At 43.2% G+C, this 17,500-nt stretch overlaps 2 protein-coding genes across 6 annotated transcripts in view; one reads left to right on the top strand and one right to left on the bottom strand.

Moving 5' to 3' along the window:
• LOC147027211 (uncharacterized) overlaps positions 1-878 on the top strand; it is a 3,940-nt gene extending 3,062 nt beyond the window's left edge. The window contains exon 3 of the mRNA XM_085880340.1: positions 1-878. This exon is cut by the window's left edge and continues 719 nt beyond it. Within this exon, the coding sequence (XP_085736466.1) occupies positions 1-745 (745 nt within the window). The 3' untranslated portion in view covers positions 746-878.
• LOC147027209 (tyrosine-protein phosphatase non-receptor type 13-like) overlaps positions 1-17,500 on the bottom strand; it is a 284,017-nt gene that overhangs the window by 148,100 nt on the left and 118,417 nt on the right. For all 5 annotated transcript variants that reach the window (XM_085883442.1, XM_085883444.1, XM_085883445.1 and 2 more), the window contains exons 11-16: positions 16,913-17,066; positions 16,252-16,390; positions 15,012-15,164; positions 14,660-14,848; positions 14,304-14,442; positions 5,799-5,948 (exon numbers count right to left, since the gene is read on the bottom strand). In XM_085883442.1, coding sequence (XP_085739568.1) covers positions 5,799-5,948; positions 14,304-14,442; positions 14,660-14,848; positions 15,012-15,164; positions 16,252-16,390; positions 16,913-17,066 — 924 coding nt within the window. The remainder of the gene's footprint in view (positions 1-5,798; positions 5,949-14,303; positions 14,443-14,659; positions 14,849-15,011; positions 15,165-16,251; positions 16,391-16,912; positions 17,067-17,500) is intronic.

The raw sequence follows: 17,500 nt of genomic DNA, 5'->3' as shown, positions 1-17,500 counted from the left end.
CGAACTCTATAAAGCAGAATATCCAAGTGCAGGAGGGACAGTAGACGGTATAGAAGGTTACGCGGTACAGGCTTTGATGAACAAAATCAAAGACAAATTCGGGGAGAAAATTGCCACATCCGTTTACGACCATCGGAAGGGAAATTTCATGTACAGTTCTGGTATCTGTGATGATGATGCAAGAGCAAGCCCACGTGATGATGATGAGAAGCACCTCCACATGATATGCACTGCAGCACTTAATCTTCACGCTGTAATACAGGCGATGCTCAAGTGGAAAACACCGACTCCAACATCTGTAGAGACACTCAAGGCATGTTCACCTGATCTCCCAGAAGAAGTGTTGCTGTTATACAGAACACTCCTTTGTGGCCTTCGTGAGCCTTCTGGTGATGATAACAGAGAAACTGTTCAGAGAAAGGTAATGGCGACGTCTTCAGATACAGTTTATAATGTATCAAGGGGTTCAGTGCGGCCTTGGAAGCACATAGTGCTTGGGTTAGGACTGGGGACTTTAACCGGCTCAAAACTGATCCTGCGTATCCTGAACCGGCTGGGAAACTGCCTCAGTTATGATGAGGTCAAGGCATTGGAGACAGAGTTTGCATTTTCAGCTGAGGAGAACGAAAGAGATGCACCTGATGGTGTAGAACTAAATCCCATCCGTGGCACAGGGCTGGCATGGGATAACTATGACGTGAACAATGAACATGGAAACCATCGATGGGAAAGACACCCCGATTGACACCGCTGGGATTTGAACCCAGACCTCTGGATTGTGGGTCAACCGACTAACCCACCACACTACGAGGCTTTTGTGGTACTAGTCTGGCTCCCGAGCATACATAAAGGTTAACCTTTTGCATGTGGATTTTTATTACAATAAGGAATACAATAAAAAGGTAGGGGTTTGTCATTATTTTTACCAACCTAGAATACAGTTCAGGGCCTTTACGTTTGACCTCCACATAGTCTCCCGAAAGGCCAACATTTGGGGTGTCTGGTAGGGCCATCGCAGTGGACAATTTGTCTGGCATGGGGCAATGTATACTCAGTGGAGTGTACTTGTTCATGTAAACCTGGTTTTAAGTGGTACCGCCAATGTTTCATCTCGCTCAAGTTCTTCGAAAGGGCCAACTTAAGGGGTTTCTGATAGGGTCAACGCAGTGGACAAAGTTTCATGCATGGGTCATTCTACACTCTGGGTTATGTCCGAGTTCATTTAAACTAAGTTTTATCTGGTTCCTCCAATGTTTGATCTAGCTCAAATTGTTCGAAGGCGCCAACTTAAGGGGCTTCTGGCGACCCTTATGCAGCGGACAAAGTTTCTTGCATGGGCCATTCTACACTCTGGGGGATGTACTTGTTCATTTAAACCTGGTTTTAACTGGTACCTCCAATGTTTGATCTAGCCCAAATTTTTGGACCCTTTTTGGGCTTCTGGCGACCCTTATGCAGCGGACAATTTTTCTTGCATGGGCCATTCTACACTCTGGGGGATGTATTTGTTCATTTAAACCTGGTTTTAACTGGTACCTCCGATGTTTGATCTAGCCCATTTTAAGGGCCACTTTGAGGGTCCCCAGGGGCCAAACCGAGCTGGTGATGCCCGGCAGAAATCCACATCTGCATATGTCAGGTTACTCCCTCAAACCCCCTGCACTCAGATATTGGTACCTCGTTCGTGTGATCAAAACCCTCTGGGCTGCCGGTCTAAACCTGAAATGGTACAAAGCTAAGCGGTAAACTGCCAGAGGTTAAAACAAAAAGTTTAGGTTACCAAAAACTGAAAAATAATGAAACTTCAGAGTTGTTAAAAATGGCCCTTTTCAGGGAACAAGTAATGGGTTAGCAACTGCAGCTGTTCTGCAGCAATGGAAGTAAATTAAGCCTTGAAAGTTGATGCATACAATTCCTACAGGTGTCCCAACTTTTGTTGATTAGTTACAAACCCTCTGTCTGTATAAAAGCAGTGTTGGAACAGACTTTGTTGCTACACCCTCTGGAGCATTATTTGGACAATATTGCACTGCAGGAAGTAGTATATTGCGATCAAAATGGCGAGAAAAAGACAATTAACAAAGTAAGACAGACGGAACATTATAACCCTTAAAAGTGTAGGTCTTTCCATTCGAGAAATTGCAAAGAAGCCAAGGTGTCAGTGAGTACAGTTTCCTACACCATCAAAAGGCACTTGGAAACTGGAGGAAACTCTAATAGGAAGAAGTCTGGCAGACCCAAAGCCACAACACAACCAGAAGACAAGTTTCTGAGAGTCAAAAGTTTGTGTGATAGGCGGCTCACAAGACAGCAGCTTCAAGCACAGCTTGACACTGGTCGAAGTAAGGAAGTCTCAGTTTCAACTGTGAAGACAAGACTTCGAGCTGCAGGTTTGACAGGTCGAGTGGCAGTAAGAAAGCCATTGCGAAGATGGCAAAATAAGAAAAAGAAGCTTGCCTGGGCAATGAAGCACCGCCAGTGGACTACTGAAAACTGGAAGAAGGTCTTATGGAAGAAGGACTTATGAATCAAAATTTGAAATATTCGGTTCATCATGCAGGGTTTTTGTATGCCGTCGAGTAGGCGAAAGGATGGTTCCTCAGTGTGTGACACAAACTTGTCAAACATGGAGGAGGAAGCGTGATGATCTGGGGCTCTTTTGCTGGATCCAGAGTGAGCGACTTGCACAGAGTGACTGCACCCTGAACCAAAAGGGCGACCACAGCATTTTGCAGCACCATGCAATACCCTCTGGTCTACGCCTAGTTGGTCAGGGGTTCATCCTACAGCAAGATGACGATCCAAAACATACCTCCAGGCTATGTCTGAACTACCTTTGAGGAAAACAGCAAGACGGTAGGCTTCAAATCATGGAATGGCCAGCACAGTCTCCAGACTTAAACCCCATCGAGCTGGTTTGGGATGAACTGGACAGAAGGGTGAAAGCAAAGTAACCTACAAGTACAACACATTTGTGGGAACTTCTGCAACAGTGTTGGGAAGAACTTTCCGAACAACATTTGATTTCAATTGTGGAAAGAATGCCACGAACGTGTTCGGCTCTCATGTCTGCAAAAAGTGGATACTTTGATGAGTCAAAAATTTAGCTTAAATTTTGTTCAACAAAACGATTCCATAATTTCTTTTTTATCTGAAATTGTTTATTTGTTCTATATTTTAATTTCAGAGTACATTGAAGCATTAAACTGCTTAAATTTCAGTAAAAACTGGAAAAATGGAGGTGTTCTAAAACTTTTGACCGGTCGTGTATGTATATATATATACATATATATATATATATATATATATATATATATATATATATATATATATATATATATATATATATATATATATATATATATATATATATACACACACATTTATATATACATATACATTTGTATATACATATACATAGTAAATATAACCAAAAAAACACGGTGAAGACTGTGCCAACCCGTGTGAGTCTGTCTATTATTTACATACCATTTAATGTGAGTACTGTTCTTCTATTAATTTTTAATTACATAGTATTGGAGCGTGAGTGCGTCTATTCCTTACGAATTATTGCATCACGACCATGTCTCAACCTTTTCAATTTGTTCTTCAGACCTTTCAGACCTCGATGGTCGGGATGGTACTGAGAGTGCAGTATTCTTGAACACATGGATGTGCGGCAAATGCAGAAATTTCAGAATTTATTTTTGTTTTTTTACTCAAATTATACACTGCACCAGACAAACAAATCAACTATCTTCTTGAAGTGTAACAACCTTTGTAGTAACTGCCTGTTATAACAATATATAATTTTTCATTGTGTTCTCATGAAGCAATAGACAATGGAGCCAGGCAGTTGTTAATTTGTTGTTGTTGTGATACAGAGTCGAGGCTGTTGGAAGAGTGAGTCCTAGTGCACTGAATGGAATAGGATGCGACAGGACAAAATGAACAGCAGAGTGGAATGGGGGGGAAACACCAAGAGCAGAGCCGAATGTCAAGACAGGGGGAGGCCGACAAACAATGGAAGTGGTGAAGAATGGGTGGCAGGAGAGGATGAATGGGGTGGACAAGATTGATACAGAAGGGAGCTCTCAGGAGGGAAAATGGAAATTTGGAAGGAGAGATTGGGGTGGGGCAGGGGGGGCAGGGGTTAACAAGGATAGAAAAGATCATGGTTTTGGATTTGGGATGATCTGAAATGATGGTGAACAGCTGTCTTGAAGGCCTGGAGGGAAGAAGGAGATTGAAGAGAGTGTAGAACTTGGTTCCAGAGGTAGGAATAAAGATGAACAAATGAGTGGACGTAAGCAGTGATTCTGCATTTTAGGAGTTCCACCTGAAGGGGGTTGATGGTGGACCATGTGACCCCTGCAGAAACATGGGGGGGGGGGGGGGGGAGGGGACAAAGCAGGGAAAGAGCAGAGGGTGGAAGACCAGAAAAATGGCAGAAGAAGACAGAGACCACTGACCGTTCTGTGATGGTGAAGAGACAGGCCCTTAGAGTCAGCCAAATCATGGGAGATTCCAATAATCTGAAAAGCATCGGTTTCCACGGCATCAAGCATGACGCAGGGGAGCAAGCCCAGCGGGGAAAGCCGTGTGCATCAAGCTGCGGATGAAAGCCTTGTCGGAGGACAGGGGTTCAGGTGTGCCAAGGAAGGACCCTGTACGAGGGAGGATGCCCATTTGGCAGCTGGCTTTGGAGGCCAACTTTGAAATGTGGTTTGCCCACGAGAGATCATGGCCGACGGTGAGACCAAGTGTGACGGTGAGATTCAAAGAATGATGCAGAGGTGATTCCACATGATAATCTATTGTGACTATCCCTACATCCTTTTACATCTGAAATATGTTTCTTATTACTGTACTTGTAATTATTGGACTTGGCATTAGCCAGAGTAACTGAAAAGTGAAAGTGGCATAATCGGAGAACGGCGTAGTGCAAATTGATACAGGTTAGTGTTTACATTTCAATGATGTGACCTCTCCTGTAATACACAGCCTTATAAATAATTATGAAAACAGGAAAAACTGGGGATAACATGTAAATAACACATGATAGAATCACCTCTGTTGTGTAATCATGAAATGTTTGAGAGAGCACACTGTGATCAGTTGTCATGTAGACAAACAGAAAGTTCAACACCAACAGGAGGACTATAAAAAAAATCCTTTACAGGTGGTGATATCATCGTGGTGTGGTGAATACTATCACTCCTGGGAAGCAAATATCACATGACAAGCAGATATAAATCAAAGTCTGAACCAGTGAAGATTACTCCATGCGGAAGATTGCCGCCCGACTTCATGTTTCAGCAGGAGCTGGATGCAAGCCGATGGGGATGCTCAGTGAAACTGGTACTGTTCATAATATAAGTGGGAAAAGAAGAAAGCCCCAAATCTCCAAAAGTGGCGTTCCCTCCCTCAGGGTGTGTTCTTTATGTGATTAACAACGATTCCATTTTTTCAAAATTTTCCAAAAAAAAACCGTTTTTTTGAAGCACTCACTCCATGAGTCTGAGATCATATAAATGAAAATTAGATCGATATCATAAAAAAATACATATTTGAGGAGAATGCATAAGGAGGCTTTAATGAAGCCAAACTAGTTGCAGAAGACCAAATGTAGATAAGGGTTTTAAGGTCTATGTAAACCAAAATGTTCAACTCCAACTTCAGATGGTGCTGAATTGGAAAGATACAATCAAATAAAATGTTATCCAGTGAAAACAACAAAAGTCAAAATAAATACGGTACAATTTTACATAAATATTTCAACAGGTACGGAGGAGTACCAGAGCTGAGCCAGCTAGGCCTGTTGTCATGTGACATGGAGTCCGTATTGAGCTTGGAAGAACCACGCATAGCAGGGATGGTACTCCATTTCTGATCCGCATCCACATGCGCATCCTCAGGCCCAGCATCAAAATGGCAAAGAGAAGACACTAAAACAGTGGGAAAGCATGCTCAGTTAGAACAATGACAGGAGTGTTTTATCTAGCATTGATTGTATCTTCCATTCAAATTGAAATTACAATGAAGATGGAAGCTGAAGAGGGCACTCTTTAGTAAAGCCCGTGCAAAGAAAGATATAGACAAAAACATACCAAACTAGAAGGACCACTGTAGACCTCAAACATCCAGGGCCTTCGCTCAGACCTGACAGATCTCTCCGTACAGGTTGCCACTGACAAACCAGACATAATCTGCCTAACAGAAACGTTCCTCCTTCAAGAAATCTCTGACTCCCAAGTATCTCTCCTCGATTTCTCCATCCTCCGGTATGACAGACCTGAGCCTCATCCTAGTGGACGAGCACCAAACTCTCTCCAAATTTCCAGTCTTACCTTCCTAAGAGTTTGCTTTTGTATTCATATTGTCCACCCCAGGCATCCTCCCCATCCATATTTCCTTCCCATTTCCCTTATTTGCCAAAATCTCCTTCTACCTCATCCTTCAAGCTTGCTATTGGTGTTTCTCCGCTCTTTCTACTGTTCCTTTTGTTCTGTTTGTCCTGATCCGTTCAGTGTTCGAGCTTTTCCACAAGTCTCGACAGGAACAGTGTTGGAACTGTTCCTGTTCCAAAAAAAGGAACAGTGTTGAATGTAAAATCCTCCACAGACAACTGGTACTTCATAAATATACAAGTTTGTATCGTGGTAGATTTTTAAATTTACAAATTTGTATCGTGGTAGATTTTTTTTAATTTACAAGTTTGTATCGTGGTAGATATTTTAATTTACAAGTTTGTATCTTGGTAGATTTTTTCATTTACAAGTTTATATCATGGTAGATTTTTTTAATTTACAAGTTTGTATCATGGTAGATTTTTTTAATTTACAAGTTTGTATCATGGTAGATTTTTTCATTTACAAGTTTGTATCGTGGTAGATTTTTTTAATTTACAAGTTTGTATCATGGTAGATTTTTTCATTTACAAGTTTGTATCGTGGTAGATTTTTTAATTTACAAGTTTGTATCTTGGTAGATTTTTTTTAATTTACAAGTTTGTATTGTGGTGGATTTTTTAATTTTCAAGTTTGTATCGTGGTATATTTTTTAATTTACCAGTTTGTATCGTGGTAGATTTTTTAATTTACAAGCTGGTATCGTGGTAGATTTTATAATTTACAAGTTTGTACCTTGGTAGATTTTTTAATTTACAAGTTTGTATCTTGGTAGATTTTTTAACTTACAAGTTTGTATCATGGTAGATTTTTTAATTTAAAAGATTGTATCTTGGTAGATTTTTTAATTTACTAGTTTGTATCGTGGTAGATTTATTAATTTACAAGTTTGTATCATGGTAGATTTTTTTAATTTACAAGTTTGTATCTTGGTAGATTTTTTTAATTTAAAAGATTGTATCTTGGTAGATTTTTTAATTTACAAGTTTGTATCATGGTAGATTTATTAATTTACAAGTTTGTATCGTGGTAGATTTTTTAATTTACAAGTTTGTATCTTGGTAGATTTTTTTTTAATTTACAACTTTGTGTCGTGGTAGATTTTTTAATTTACAAGTTTGTATCGTGGTAGATTTTTTAATTTACCAGTTTGTATCGTGATCGATTTTTTAATTTACAAGTTTGTATTGTGGTAGATTTTTGACTTTACAAGTTTGTACCTTGGTAGATTTTTTAATTTACAAGTTTGTATCTTGGTAGATTTTTTTAATTTACAAGTTAGTATCGTGGTAGATTTTTTAATTTACAAGTTTGTATCGTGGTAGATTTTTTTAATTTACAAGTTTGTATTGTGGTAGATTTTTTAACTTACAAGTTTGTATCTTGGTGTATTTTTTTAATTTACAAGTTTGTATCGTGGCACATTTTTTAATTTACAAGTTTGTATCGTGGTAGATATTTTAATTTACAAGTTTGTATCGTGGTAGATTTTTTTAATTTACAAGTTGGTATCGTGGTAGATTTTTTAATTTACAAGTTTGTATCATGGTAGATTTTTTAATTTACAACTTTGTATTGTGGTAGATTTTTAAATTTACAAGTTTGTATCGTGGTAGATTTTTTAATTTACAAGTTTGTATCATGGTAGATTTTTAGATTTACAACTTTGTATTGTGGTAGATTTTTAAATTTACAAGTTTGTATCTTGGTAGGTTTTTAAATTTATAAGTTTGTATCATGGTAGATTTTTAAACTTACAAATTTGTATCGTGGTAGATTTTTAAATTTACAAGTTTGTATCTTGGTCGATTTTTTTAATTTACAAGTTTGTATCGGTAGATTTTTTAATTTACAAGTTTGTATCGTGGTACATTTTTTAATTTACAAGTTTGTATCGTGGTACATTTTAGAATTTACAAGTTTGTATCTTGGTAGATTTTTTAATTTACAAGTTTGTATCTTGGTAGATTTTTTTAATTTACAAGTTAGTATTGTGGTAGATTTTTTAATTTACAAGTTTGTATCGTGGTAGATTTTTTTAACTTACAAGTTTGTATCTTGGTGGATTTTTTTAATTTACAAGTTTGTATCGTGGCACATTTTTTAATTTACAAGTTTGTATCGTGGTAGATATTTTAATTTACAAGTTTGTATCGTGGTAGATTTTTTAATTTACAAGTTTGTATCATGGTAGATTTTTTTATTTACAACTTTGTATTGTGGTAGATTTTTAAATTTACAAGTTTGTATCGTGGTAGATTTTTTAATTTACAAGTTTGTATCATGGTAGATTTTTAGATTTACAACTTTGTATTGTGGTAGATTTTTAAATTTACAAGTTTGTATCTTGGTAGGTTTTTAAATTTATAAGTTTGTATCATGGTAGATTTTTAAACTTACAAATTTGTATCGTGGTAGATTTTTAAATTTACAAGTTTGTATCTTGGTAGATTTTTTTTAATTTACAAGTTTGTATCTTGGTAGATTTTTTAATTTACAAGTTTGTATCGTGGTACATTTTTTAATTTACAAGTTTGTATCGTGGTACATTTTATAATTTACAAGTTTGTATCTTGGTAGATTTTTTAATTTACAAGTTTGTATCTTGGTAGATTTTTTAATTTACAAGTTTGTATCGTGGTAGATTTTTTAATTTCCAAGTTTGTATCGTGGTAGATTTTTTAATTTACAAGTTTGTATCATGGTAGATTTTTAAATTTACAAGTTTGTATCGCGGTAGATTTTTAAATTTACAAGTTTGTATCGCGGTAGATTTTTAAATTTACAAGTTTGTATCGTGGTAGATTTTTTAATTTACAAGTTTGTATCGTGGTAGATTTTTTAATTTACAAGTTTGTATCTTGGTAGATTTTTTGAGGATTTACGTTCTATTAAACATATGGAGGATCCGTGCCATCCCGACAGAGGAAGTTCTGATGAGGAACAAGACTGGACCCAAAACACGACCATGGGTAACTCCAGCCCCCACTGGGGGAGGAGAGGAGACTGTTCCATTGATGGTAACACGTTGACTTGTGTGAGTGCAAATCAAAAATCCTGGAATGTTGGCCTTTCATGCCACAGGCAAGCAAAGCAGGATGCCAGACTGTGTCGAATGCCAGAGACATGTTCAGGGTGACGGTTAAACCTCTTGTTTGACAATTAAATGCCTCCAACGATTGCTGAAAGTTGAGCAGAAACAGGCCCAGGATTGAGTGACCGGGACGGAAACCAAACGAATGGTCGGAGATCAGGTTGTATGGAAACAGGAAGCACTTGGCGTTGTAAGCAATGATGGATTCCATGACTGCTTGTAATTGGAAGCAGGCTCACTGGCCTAGAATTTATCGGGTCTGTTTTACATTCGTCTTTTGGTTTTTGTGGTGTAGTCTGCGGGCCTACGGGGAGGGGCATGATGATGATGCATGATGGGCGTGATGATTGGAGGAGTGGTCGTGGTGGTTATCGTATCTGCAAGGGATATAGGGTGTGCGCGCCGTCTGAGGCGTCGTAGTAATGCTGGAGTCGTCCGGCTCGTGAGTGTGCGAATACGGAATAAAGGGGAGCCGCGGGCACAGTACGCCCGCGCTCGCACTGTGCAACACAGCCCGGCTCGACTGTCCTTCCGCTCGTGTCTGCCTGCTAAGCATCTCCCATTTCAGTACAGTACAGTTGGCGAACGAGGATCTTCGGATCGGCGTGTGTAAGGGCGGCAAATGACCCGTGCGGTTCCAAGGTACGGAGCCAAAGGTCTCGCCAGCGTGAACATGGCAGAGGGTCGGTGCACGGCAAACGTACGCATGCCTGCCTTCGTCGGAATCGACTTCGGCCACGTCGAGTGGGCAACGTTCGTTCGTTTGGTTCATTTTCCTGTTCGTTTTGTCGAGGACACGCGTTTCGGCTCGAACGCGGCGTGGGACGTCGCGCAAGCTCTGGAGAATGTCCGAGGTCTCGATGGTCGGGGCACAGCAGATGGTCTAGGGGTCGTCGCGATGGGCCAGGCACGCACGGCCATGCGCACGGTCTGCGGCGCGGGTCGTGGGCGAGCGTGGCAATGCAATCACTCGGACGGCGGTCTGAGCTCTCGAGGTCGTCTACGGTGTGTGGGCCGAGGGTCATCGCCCATTATTACGGTCATAGATGGCGGTGTGCGAAGCGATCCTTCCATCCCGGGTCGAAACCTGCTTGCAATTGATCCGGAGATGACAAGATCAGTGGCAGGGGGGGGGGGGGAAGTGAGCGAGGCACGGATCAGGTGTCGAATTGAGTCCACTCGTGCTGGCCGCGCATCGCATTCGGCTGTGCCGTGCAAATTCACGACAGAGGAGCGTCCGGCACGGTTCAGAGATCATTTTATTTCTGGTCTGCGAGCAGCCATCCTACGGTTGACTGACATCACATTCGACTCGGCGGTCGCGACTGCTTCATCTGTCGAGCAGACACTCATGGATGTCCGCGCCATGGCTGGCCAGGACATAATGAGTAGCTCCAGCTGGAGCATGGCGGCTAATCCCGAAGGCCATGCGGTGACCGCGCAAGTCCGCGCGATGGCTCAAGTGCCGCAGGGTGCTCGCGCGCCTAGCGGTGCGGGACGAGGGCGCGCACCGCAGCACGGTCGCACCGGGAGCGAAGGGGCACCGCAGCACAGTCGCACCGGGAGCGAAGGGTCACCGCAGCAGGACCCCGGTGACCTGGAGATCAGCCTGCAGCCGGGGCATGACGATGCCGGCGAGCCGGAGCAGGAGCCGGGCACGGCGAGCCGGACCCTTTTGGGTCGGAACGGGTTCCGGTTCGTACCTCCAGATGTGCCAGTGCTCTCTTCGAGACCTTCGTCGAGTACCGAGGGCGAGGCGCTGGCGGCGGGGGCCGCGTCGATGCAGCGGGAGCGACCGTTCGTTGCTGCCTGCGGCGGTGATGTGCGCTCCAGGATCAGCTCTCGCGATGAGTTCCCGCACTTCGTTCGCGATGAGTTCCCGTGCTTCGGCAGGGTTCGTGAGGCAATGCGCGTCAGTGTTGTTCCAGCAGCTTCAACAGGTGGCGGTGAGCCCGTGGCGTTAAAGGGAGTCGCGAGTCGCAACATCAAGTCGACAACCAGGAAACGGACTCGTGATGTGGGTTGTGGGTTGTTGTTCAGGGCATATATGTTTTTCCTTGCTCTAGTGATGCAGTTTAACGTTGTTGAAATAAATGTGCGCTCCAGGATCAGCTCTCGCGATGAGTTCCCGCGCTTCGTTCGCGATGAGTTCCCGCGCTTCGGCAGGGTTTGTGAGGCAATGCGCGTCAGTGTTGTTCCGGCAGCTTCAACAGGTGGCGGTGAGCCCGTGGCGTTAAAGGGAGTCGCGAGTCACAACATCAAGTCGACAACCAGGAAACGGACTCGTGATGTGGGTTGTGGGTTGTTGTTCAGGGCATATATGTTTTTCCTTGCTCTAGTGATGCATTTTAACGTTGTTGAAATAAATGCCAGCAGTTCTCGTGTGAAAGTGGATTTGGCAGGGATCAGTCAATGGAGTTGGTGTTATGATCAATGTGATGTGGGGGCGAATAAAGAGGGTTTATTGGCCTCCAGTTGCCCCAGGCCGCAGGTAATTGCTTTGTCATGTGCTGGGATTTTATCAAAAAAGCGCGCTGTACGGAAAAATGAGTTTGCAATACTTCGAATAATGTTCGTAGTGATTTATAACGAGCCTATGATTGCAGTGTGGTTTAAGTGGAGTTGCTCCCGTCTAGCGGCCGTGTGGGTCTCGGAGGTCGACTCAGGACCAAGATTGGTGCCCTGGTCGGCGTTACCCCCACCTCTGGTTGCGAGCGCAGCTCTCTGTGTTCGCTCAAGGCCGTTTGGACGGGCGTTGGCGTCTCAACTGATTGTGGTGCGTGAGTTGTTTTGGCTCATTAAATGCATGCAGCCAGCGGCGCTGTTCAGTGCCCCCGGCCAAGGTCTAAGGCTGGCGCCACGGCTTCCAGATAGCGGGCTGCCGGCCTCGGGATGTTTATCTACGTCGGGTCTGCCTGGGGGGAGTGGGCCAGAGGCGTTTGATGGGGCCGGGGGAGGTTGGCTCGAAAGGTCGTTACGACCTTGGCGAGGGCCATGTCAGCATGGGCCGCCTGGGGGCGTTTTTGCTGCGTAGTGCTGCTGTGCTTCTCATTTTGCTGCTTCATATCGGTAACGCGGTCAGACCTGGCCTTTGCTGCTCCACTCGCTCGCATCGACACATTATATGATGTGGTGTGCTATTATACTTCGCTATTGGTCATTTTATTTTCATGATTATTATACTGAAGTCCTTATAATGCTTCTTATATTGGTGGTCATTTAATAATCATACTTTTAGGAGGGAGGAGTGTGGTGTAGTCTGCGGGCCCACGGGGAGGGGCATGATGATGATGCATGATGGGCGTGATGATTGGAGGAGTGGTCGTGGTGGTTATCGTATCTGCAAGGGATATAGGGTGTGCGCGCCGTCTGAGGCGTCGTAGTAATGCTGGAGTCGTCCGGCTCGTGAGTGTGCGAATACGGAATAAAGGGGAGCCGCGGGCACAGTACGCCCGCGCTCGCACTGTGCAACACAGCCCGGCTCGACTGTCCTTCCGCTCGTGTCTGCCTGCTTAGCATATCCCATTTCAGTACAGTACAGTTTTGCTTTGAGCTACGTATGTTTAACGTTTGGTATTGTCAAGTTGTTTAACCATCACAGCTTTAAAATTGGCTCATTCTCATCAACCTTTACATGTCCAGAATAAAATACAACTTAACAACACACAGTTTGTGCTGTAATTTGCAAACTTGCCAAAATATTACCTTATACTTCGGCTTTTTTATATACAATGTCGAGACTCGTGTAGGAGCTAACACACAGAACGTGTAACAAGCTGAGCAGGAGACAAGAGAGGTGGAAATAGACACATGAGGAGATCTGTGGAAGGGAGAGGGATGGGGTGGGGTACACAGGGTAAACAGGATGGACACCACACGGACTTTCAGGAAGGAGAGCAGAGAATTTGAAGGAGGTGATTTGGGGTGGATTAACGGGGGTAGAAAAGATCATGGTTTTGGATGGGGGAAGATAAGAGATGGTGGTGATCAGCTGTTTTGAAGACCTGGAGGGAAGAGTGGGATTGAAGAGAGTGAGGAAGTTTATTCCAAAGGTGGGAAAATAGAGGAATGAAAGAGTGAAGGTGAGCAGTGATTCGTGATTTTGGTAGTTTTACCAGAAGGTGGTTGCTGGCAGACCTTGAGCGCCCTGCAGAAATATGGGAGGGGGGGCAGAGCACAGACAGAGCGGGGGGGGAAGGCCGGATAGGATTTGGTCGAAGACAAAGACCACCAACCTGCCTGCGGTAAGAGAGTGAGAGACCCAAAGACTCAGCCTCATCACGGGAGATACCAATGATCTGAAATGCGTTGGTTTCCACACCGTGAAGTAGAGAAAGGCGAGAGGTGGGAGCACCAACCCAGAGGGGAGAGCAGTACTCCATCAGGCTGAGGATGAAAGCTTTGTAAATGGTCAGGAGCTCAGGTGGGCCAAAGAAGGATTTTGCATGATGCAGGATTCCCAGTCGGTGACTGGTATTGGAGGCCAGGTTGGAAATGTGACTTTCCCAGGAAAGATCATGGCAGATAGTGAGACCCAGAAGCTTGAATGAAAGGACTTCTTCAAGAGGATTGTTGTGAAAGTAGAAGGGTTAAATGTTTAATTAATTAAATGTCGTCATATCTCCACTGCAAACATACATGGCGAAGAATACAAAAATGGGGAAGGAGTTGTCCAAAATTACAATATTTTTGCATATATAATATAAAGATGGCCAGTTAAGAAAATCTCGAAATTCTATAAATGAAAGCACAGTGATGTACATGAGGTTCTGGCTGTCTGTAGGACATGTAAAACCCACCCGGTTTGCATAGGTTGCGCAAGCCGTAGCTATGCTGATCCTCACAGAGACGCAACAGTCCACGGCAGTCTTCACTGCTGGACATGACAAATTCATGCTTTTCACCATGTAGTACTGGCAGGATCACCAACTGCTTTCGCTGAATGGAGTTTGGGGGGGTCCAGCAAAGGAAAATAAGGAAAGAGGAAATTAAAGTAAATCATGAACCACACAATTTGACCTTCGGCATTCCCAAATTTAGAGAGACTATAGAGAGGATAGAACTTTTGATATTAAAAGTAATGATGGTGTGATTAAATTTAAGAAATGACCGTATTCCTTCTGACATTGACAACATAGGCCCACAAGTAATCTACCTGGCAAGAGATCTTCTTGATCTCTGTCCAAGAAATGTTCAGTTCAGAGACTTGTATTCCATTGCTCAGGCCATGGATGGTGACACCCGTTGGTTTTATTCCCAGCGCAGCCTCAGTGGCTGCAAGAGCTTTGCGCTCCCACAACACCTGGTAACTATGAACACCATAATTGGGCAGAGATTGAGCTACCTAAGAGAAATGGCACAGAGTATGGGTATAAGAGCACACCATCAATCACATTCATGAATGAAGCAGAGGGTGTGAGAATAAAGAGGCAAACAGAGTAACATTGGCCAATTACAGCACTTGACCTCGTTTACCAAGAAGAACGTGAATGGCAGAAAAAGCATACTTTGAGAAAGTGGCGCCTTGCGTCTTGTCTCGCCAGCCCATGCAAGCTCGCATGAAGTCGGGGGACCTGTTCCCAGATGTATCCTGGAGCCATGAGGCACAGCATGCCTGGCGGGAGATAGTGTTCTGCCCGAAAGTAGTGCCGCCCTTGGACCTGTCAACAAAGTAAATTAACCCTTCTGGGGTACTAACCAAACTCTAACATGCAAAGTACAGGTTGCTCCAAAAAGACCCAGACAAATTGGTTGTTCATATATTTAGAACGACAAATGATAGAACGTTACCCTTTGGTTTATATGATACAGAAACTCATCATGTTTTGTGCACCCCATCAATACACTTCAATGTGAGCTCCATTTGTCGCACGCAGGACATGAACACAGAACACGAGTTCTTGCCATGTTCGGCTCAGCGTGTTTGCATCCACCAGTGCGCATGCAGCTGTGATCCGAGAACGAAGATCCTGCAGGTTTGCCACCTTGGTGTTGTCGACAACATCTTTAACAAACCCCCAAAGAAAAAAAACAAACAAGAGGGTTATGTCTAGTTATCGTGGGGTCAGGTGGTTGTCCACCTCAGCCAATCCAACAACGTGGAAATTTTTCATTCAGGATGGCTCGAAGGACTAAGGCCAAATGAGGGGGAGTGCTGTCCTGTTGAAAAATGATATCGGGTTGCAGGTCTTCAATCTGTGGGAAGGCGAATCCTTCCAACATGTTCATGTAAATTGTTGAGGTCATTGTATCCTCCACAAAGAAAAACGCAGCCACCAAGCAGTGATGGAGAAGGTCACACCACACAGTGACTTTCGGACTATCACGTGTGAGTTCAATGACAACGTGGGGGTTTTCAGAGCCCCAGATACTCGCATTGTGCCGGTTGATCTTCCCCAATAAAAACTAATGAGTTTCCGCAGAGAATCAACCAAATGGTATCATTTTATCATTTGCGGTACTAAACATATCAACATCCAAAGTTGTCCGGGTCTTTTTGGAACACCCTGTACTTTTGGAGTACCAAATTATGTGCTCGCATTACTGAGGTTTTACCTTCAGAAAATTAATCAATAAAAGTTAGAAAACTGGGACGTGTCATACCTCGACGTAATTTGCACGAGGAAGTATGACGACATCATTCATTTACTGGTTGAAAGTAAATTTTTTATACCATTGGGGGAGTAAACAGAAATAAAAAAAAAACACGATTAAAGACACCAAGTTATCACACCTGGGCGGTCTCACCTCTGGAAATAGGTTTCCTATGTCTGCCTGCAGGGCAAGTGCTGCCAAGAGCACAGCGAGATCCGAGCCACAATGCAGCCGCTCTTCCAAGATGTCCCTTCGTAATTGCAAGTAAAACTGGTAACGTGTCTGGTCATGTCTATGTAGACGCAGCATATGGGGAAGAAGAAAAAGGAAGATGAATTAGCAGAGTGGCCACCAGATGACCAGATGAAAACAACATTGACAGGGAACGAGGGGTGAGAGGCAAGGGAAGATTACGGATGCAGGAAGGAGTCTCTAAATTATTCATTATAGTTTCCAACTAAGAGTGAGAGCCATTATTTTTGGCCCTATTATTGAAACGACAAGGAAGATTACGATCTGCGTGCATCATTGATGAAACTAGCATCAGCTGTCACGTCTGAATTAAAGATGTGGACAATAAAGATCTCAGGATGTTTCTCTAAAATAGTGATGTGTGTGCCAGTAACTTTCCCTGATTGTGGTTAGCTGTATAATTAGCAATTCCTGCAGATTGTGGGAGGCCTGGCATAAGGATAGGCCGCTGGAATGGTGGGAAAAATGGCTTTTATGTGACCAGTACCTCAAAATAATTGGTCCTGTTGCACAGATGCCATAACAAAGGGAAATGGATATGATGGTGGTTACTGTTACTCACCGCAGGCATGCCTCATCATCAGGGAAGAACTTCACACGCAAGTGAAGTATGAACAGCGGTGGAGCTTTGGTTTTCTTGTTGCCCATGTCCCTCCAACCGTCTGGTGCCACATGGTAAAGCTTCCTCTCAGGTGGTACAAAATGAAAAGAATTGCCTGGAAGGATGACAAATGCGTCACATGCCATTTTACCAAGTGATGAAATCGTGACACCACTTTACATTAAGTTGGACCCAAGTGATGGGATCTGAATATAATGGAAAGACAGGTGAGCGAGCACCAAGGTAACTTTCTTCCTCCACTGCACCCCTTCCCCCTTCTCAGAAAGAGACGTCTGCCTCAAAATGGAACTCTCTAATGTTGGTAATTATGAAACTACATTTTTGAAGCTTTAGCAACAAACAATGCTGTGATTAATTGATGAAATCAGCGTTAATATCCTTATAGAGGTTTCAGCATTTCACACCATGTTGTACTGTCATGAGTGATTTATCATTGTTCCATTTGACCTGGATACCTGGTACTTACTGCTGTGTTACAAATTTTTGTATACAAAGTCAACGCTCGTGGAAGAACTCGAATACTGAACA

The sequence above is a fragment of the Eptatretus burgeri genome, chromosome 5 (assembly GCF_056783735.1).
Source record: "Eptatretus burgeri isolate ZD-2024b chromosome 5, Ebu_testis_v1, whole genome shotgun sequence".
Lineage (NCBI taxonomy): Eukaryota > Metazoa > Chordata > Myxini > Myxiniformes > Myxinidae > Eptatretus > Eptatretus burgeri.
Note: the sequence above shows the minus strand (reverse complement) of the source record. Positions and strands in the feature narration are given on the sequence as shown.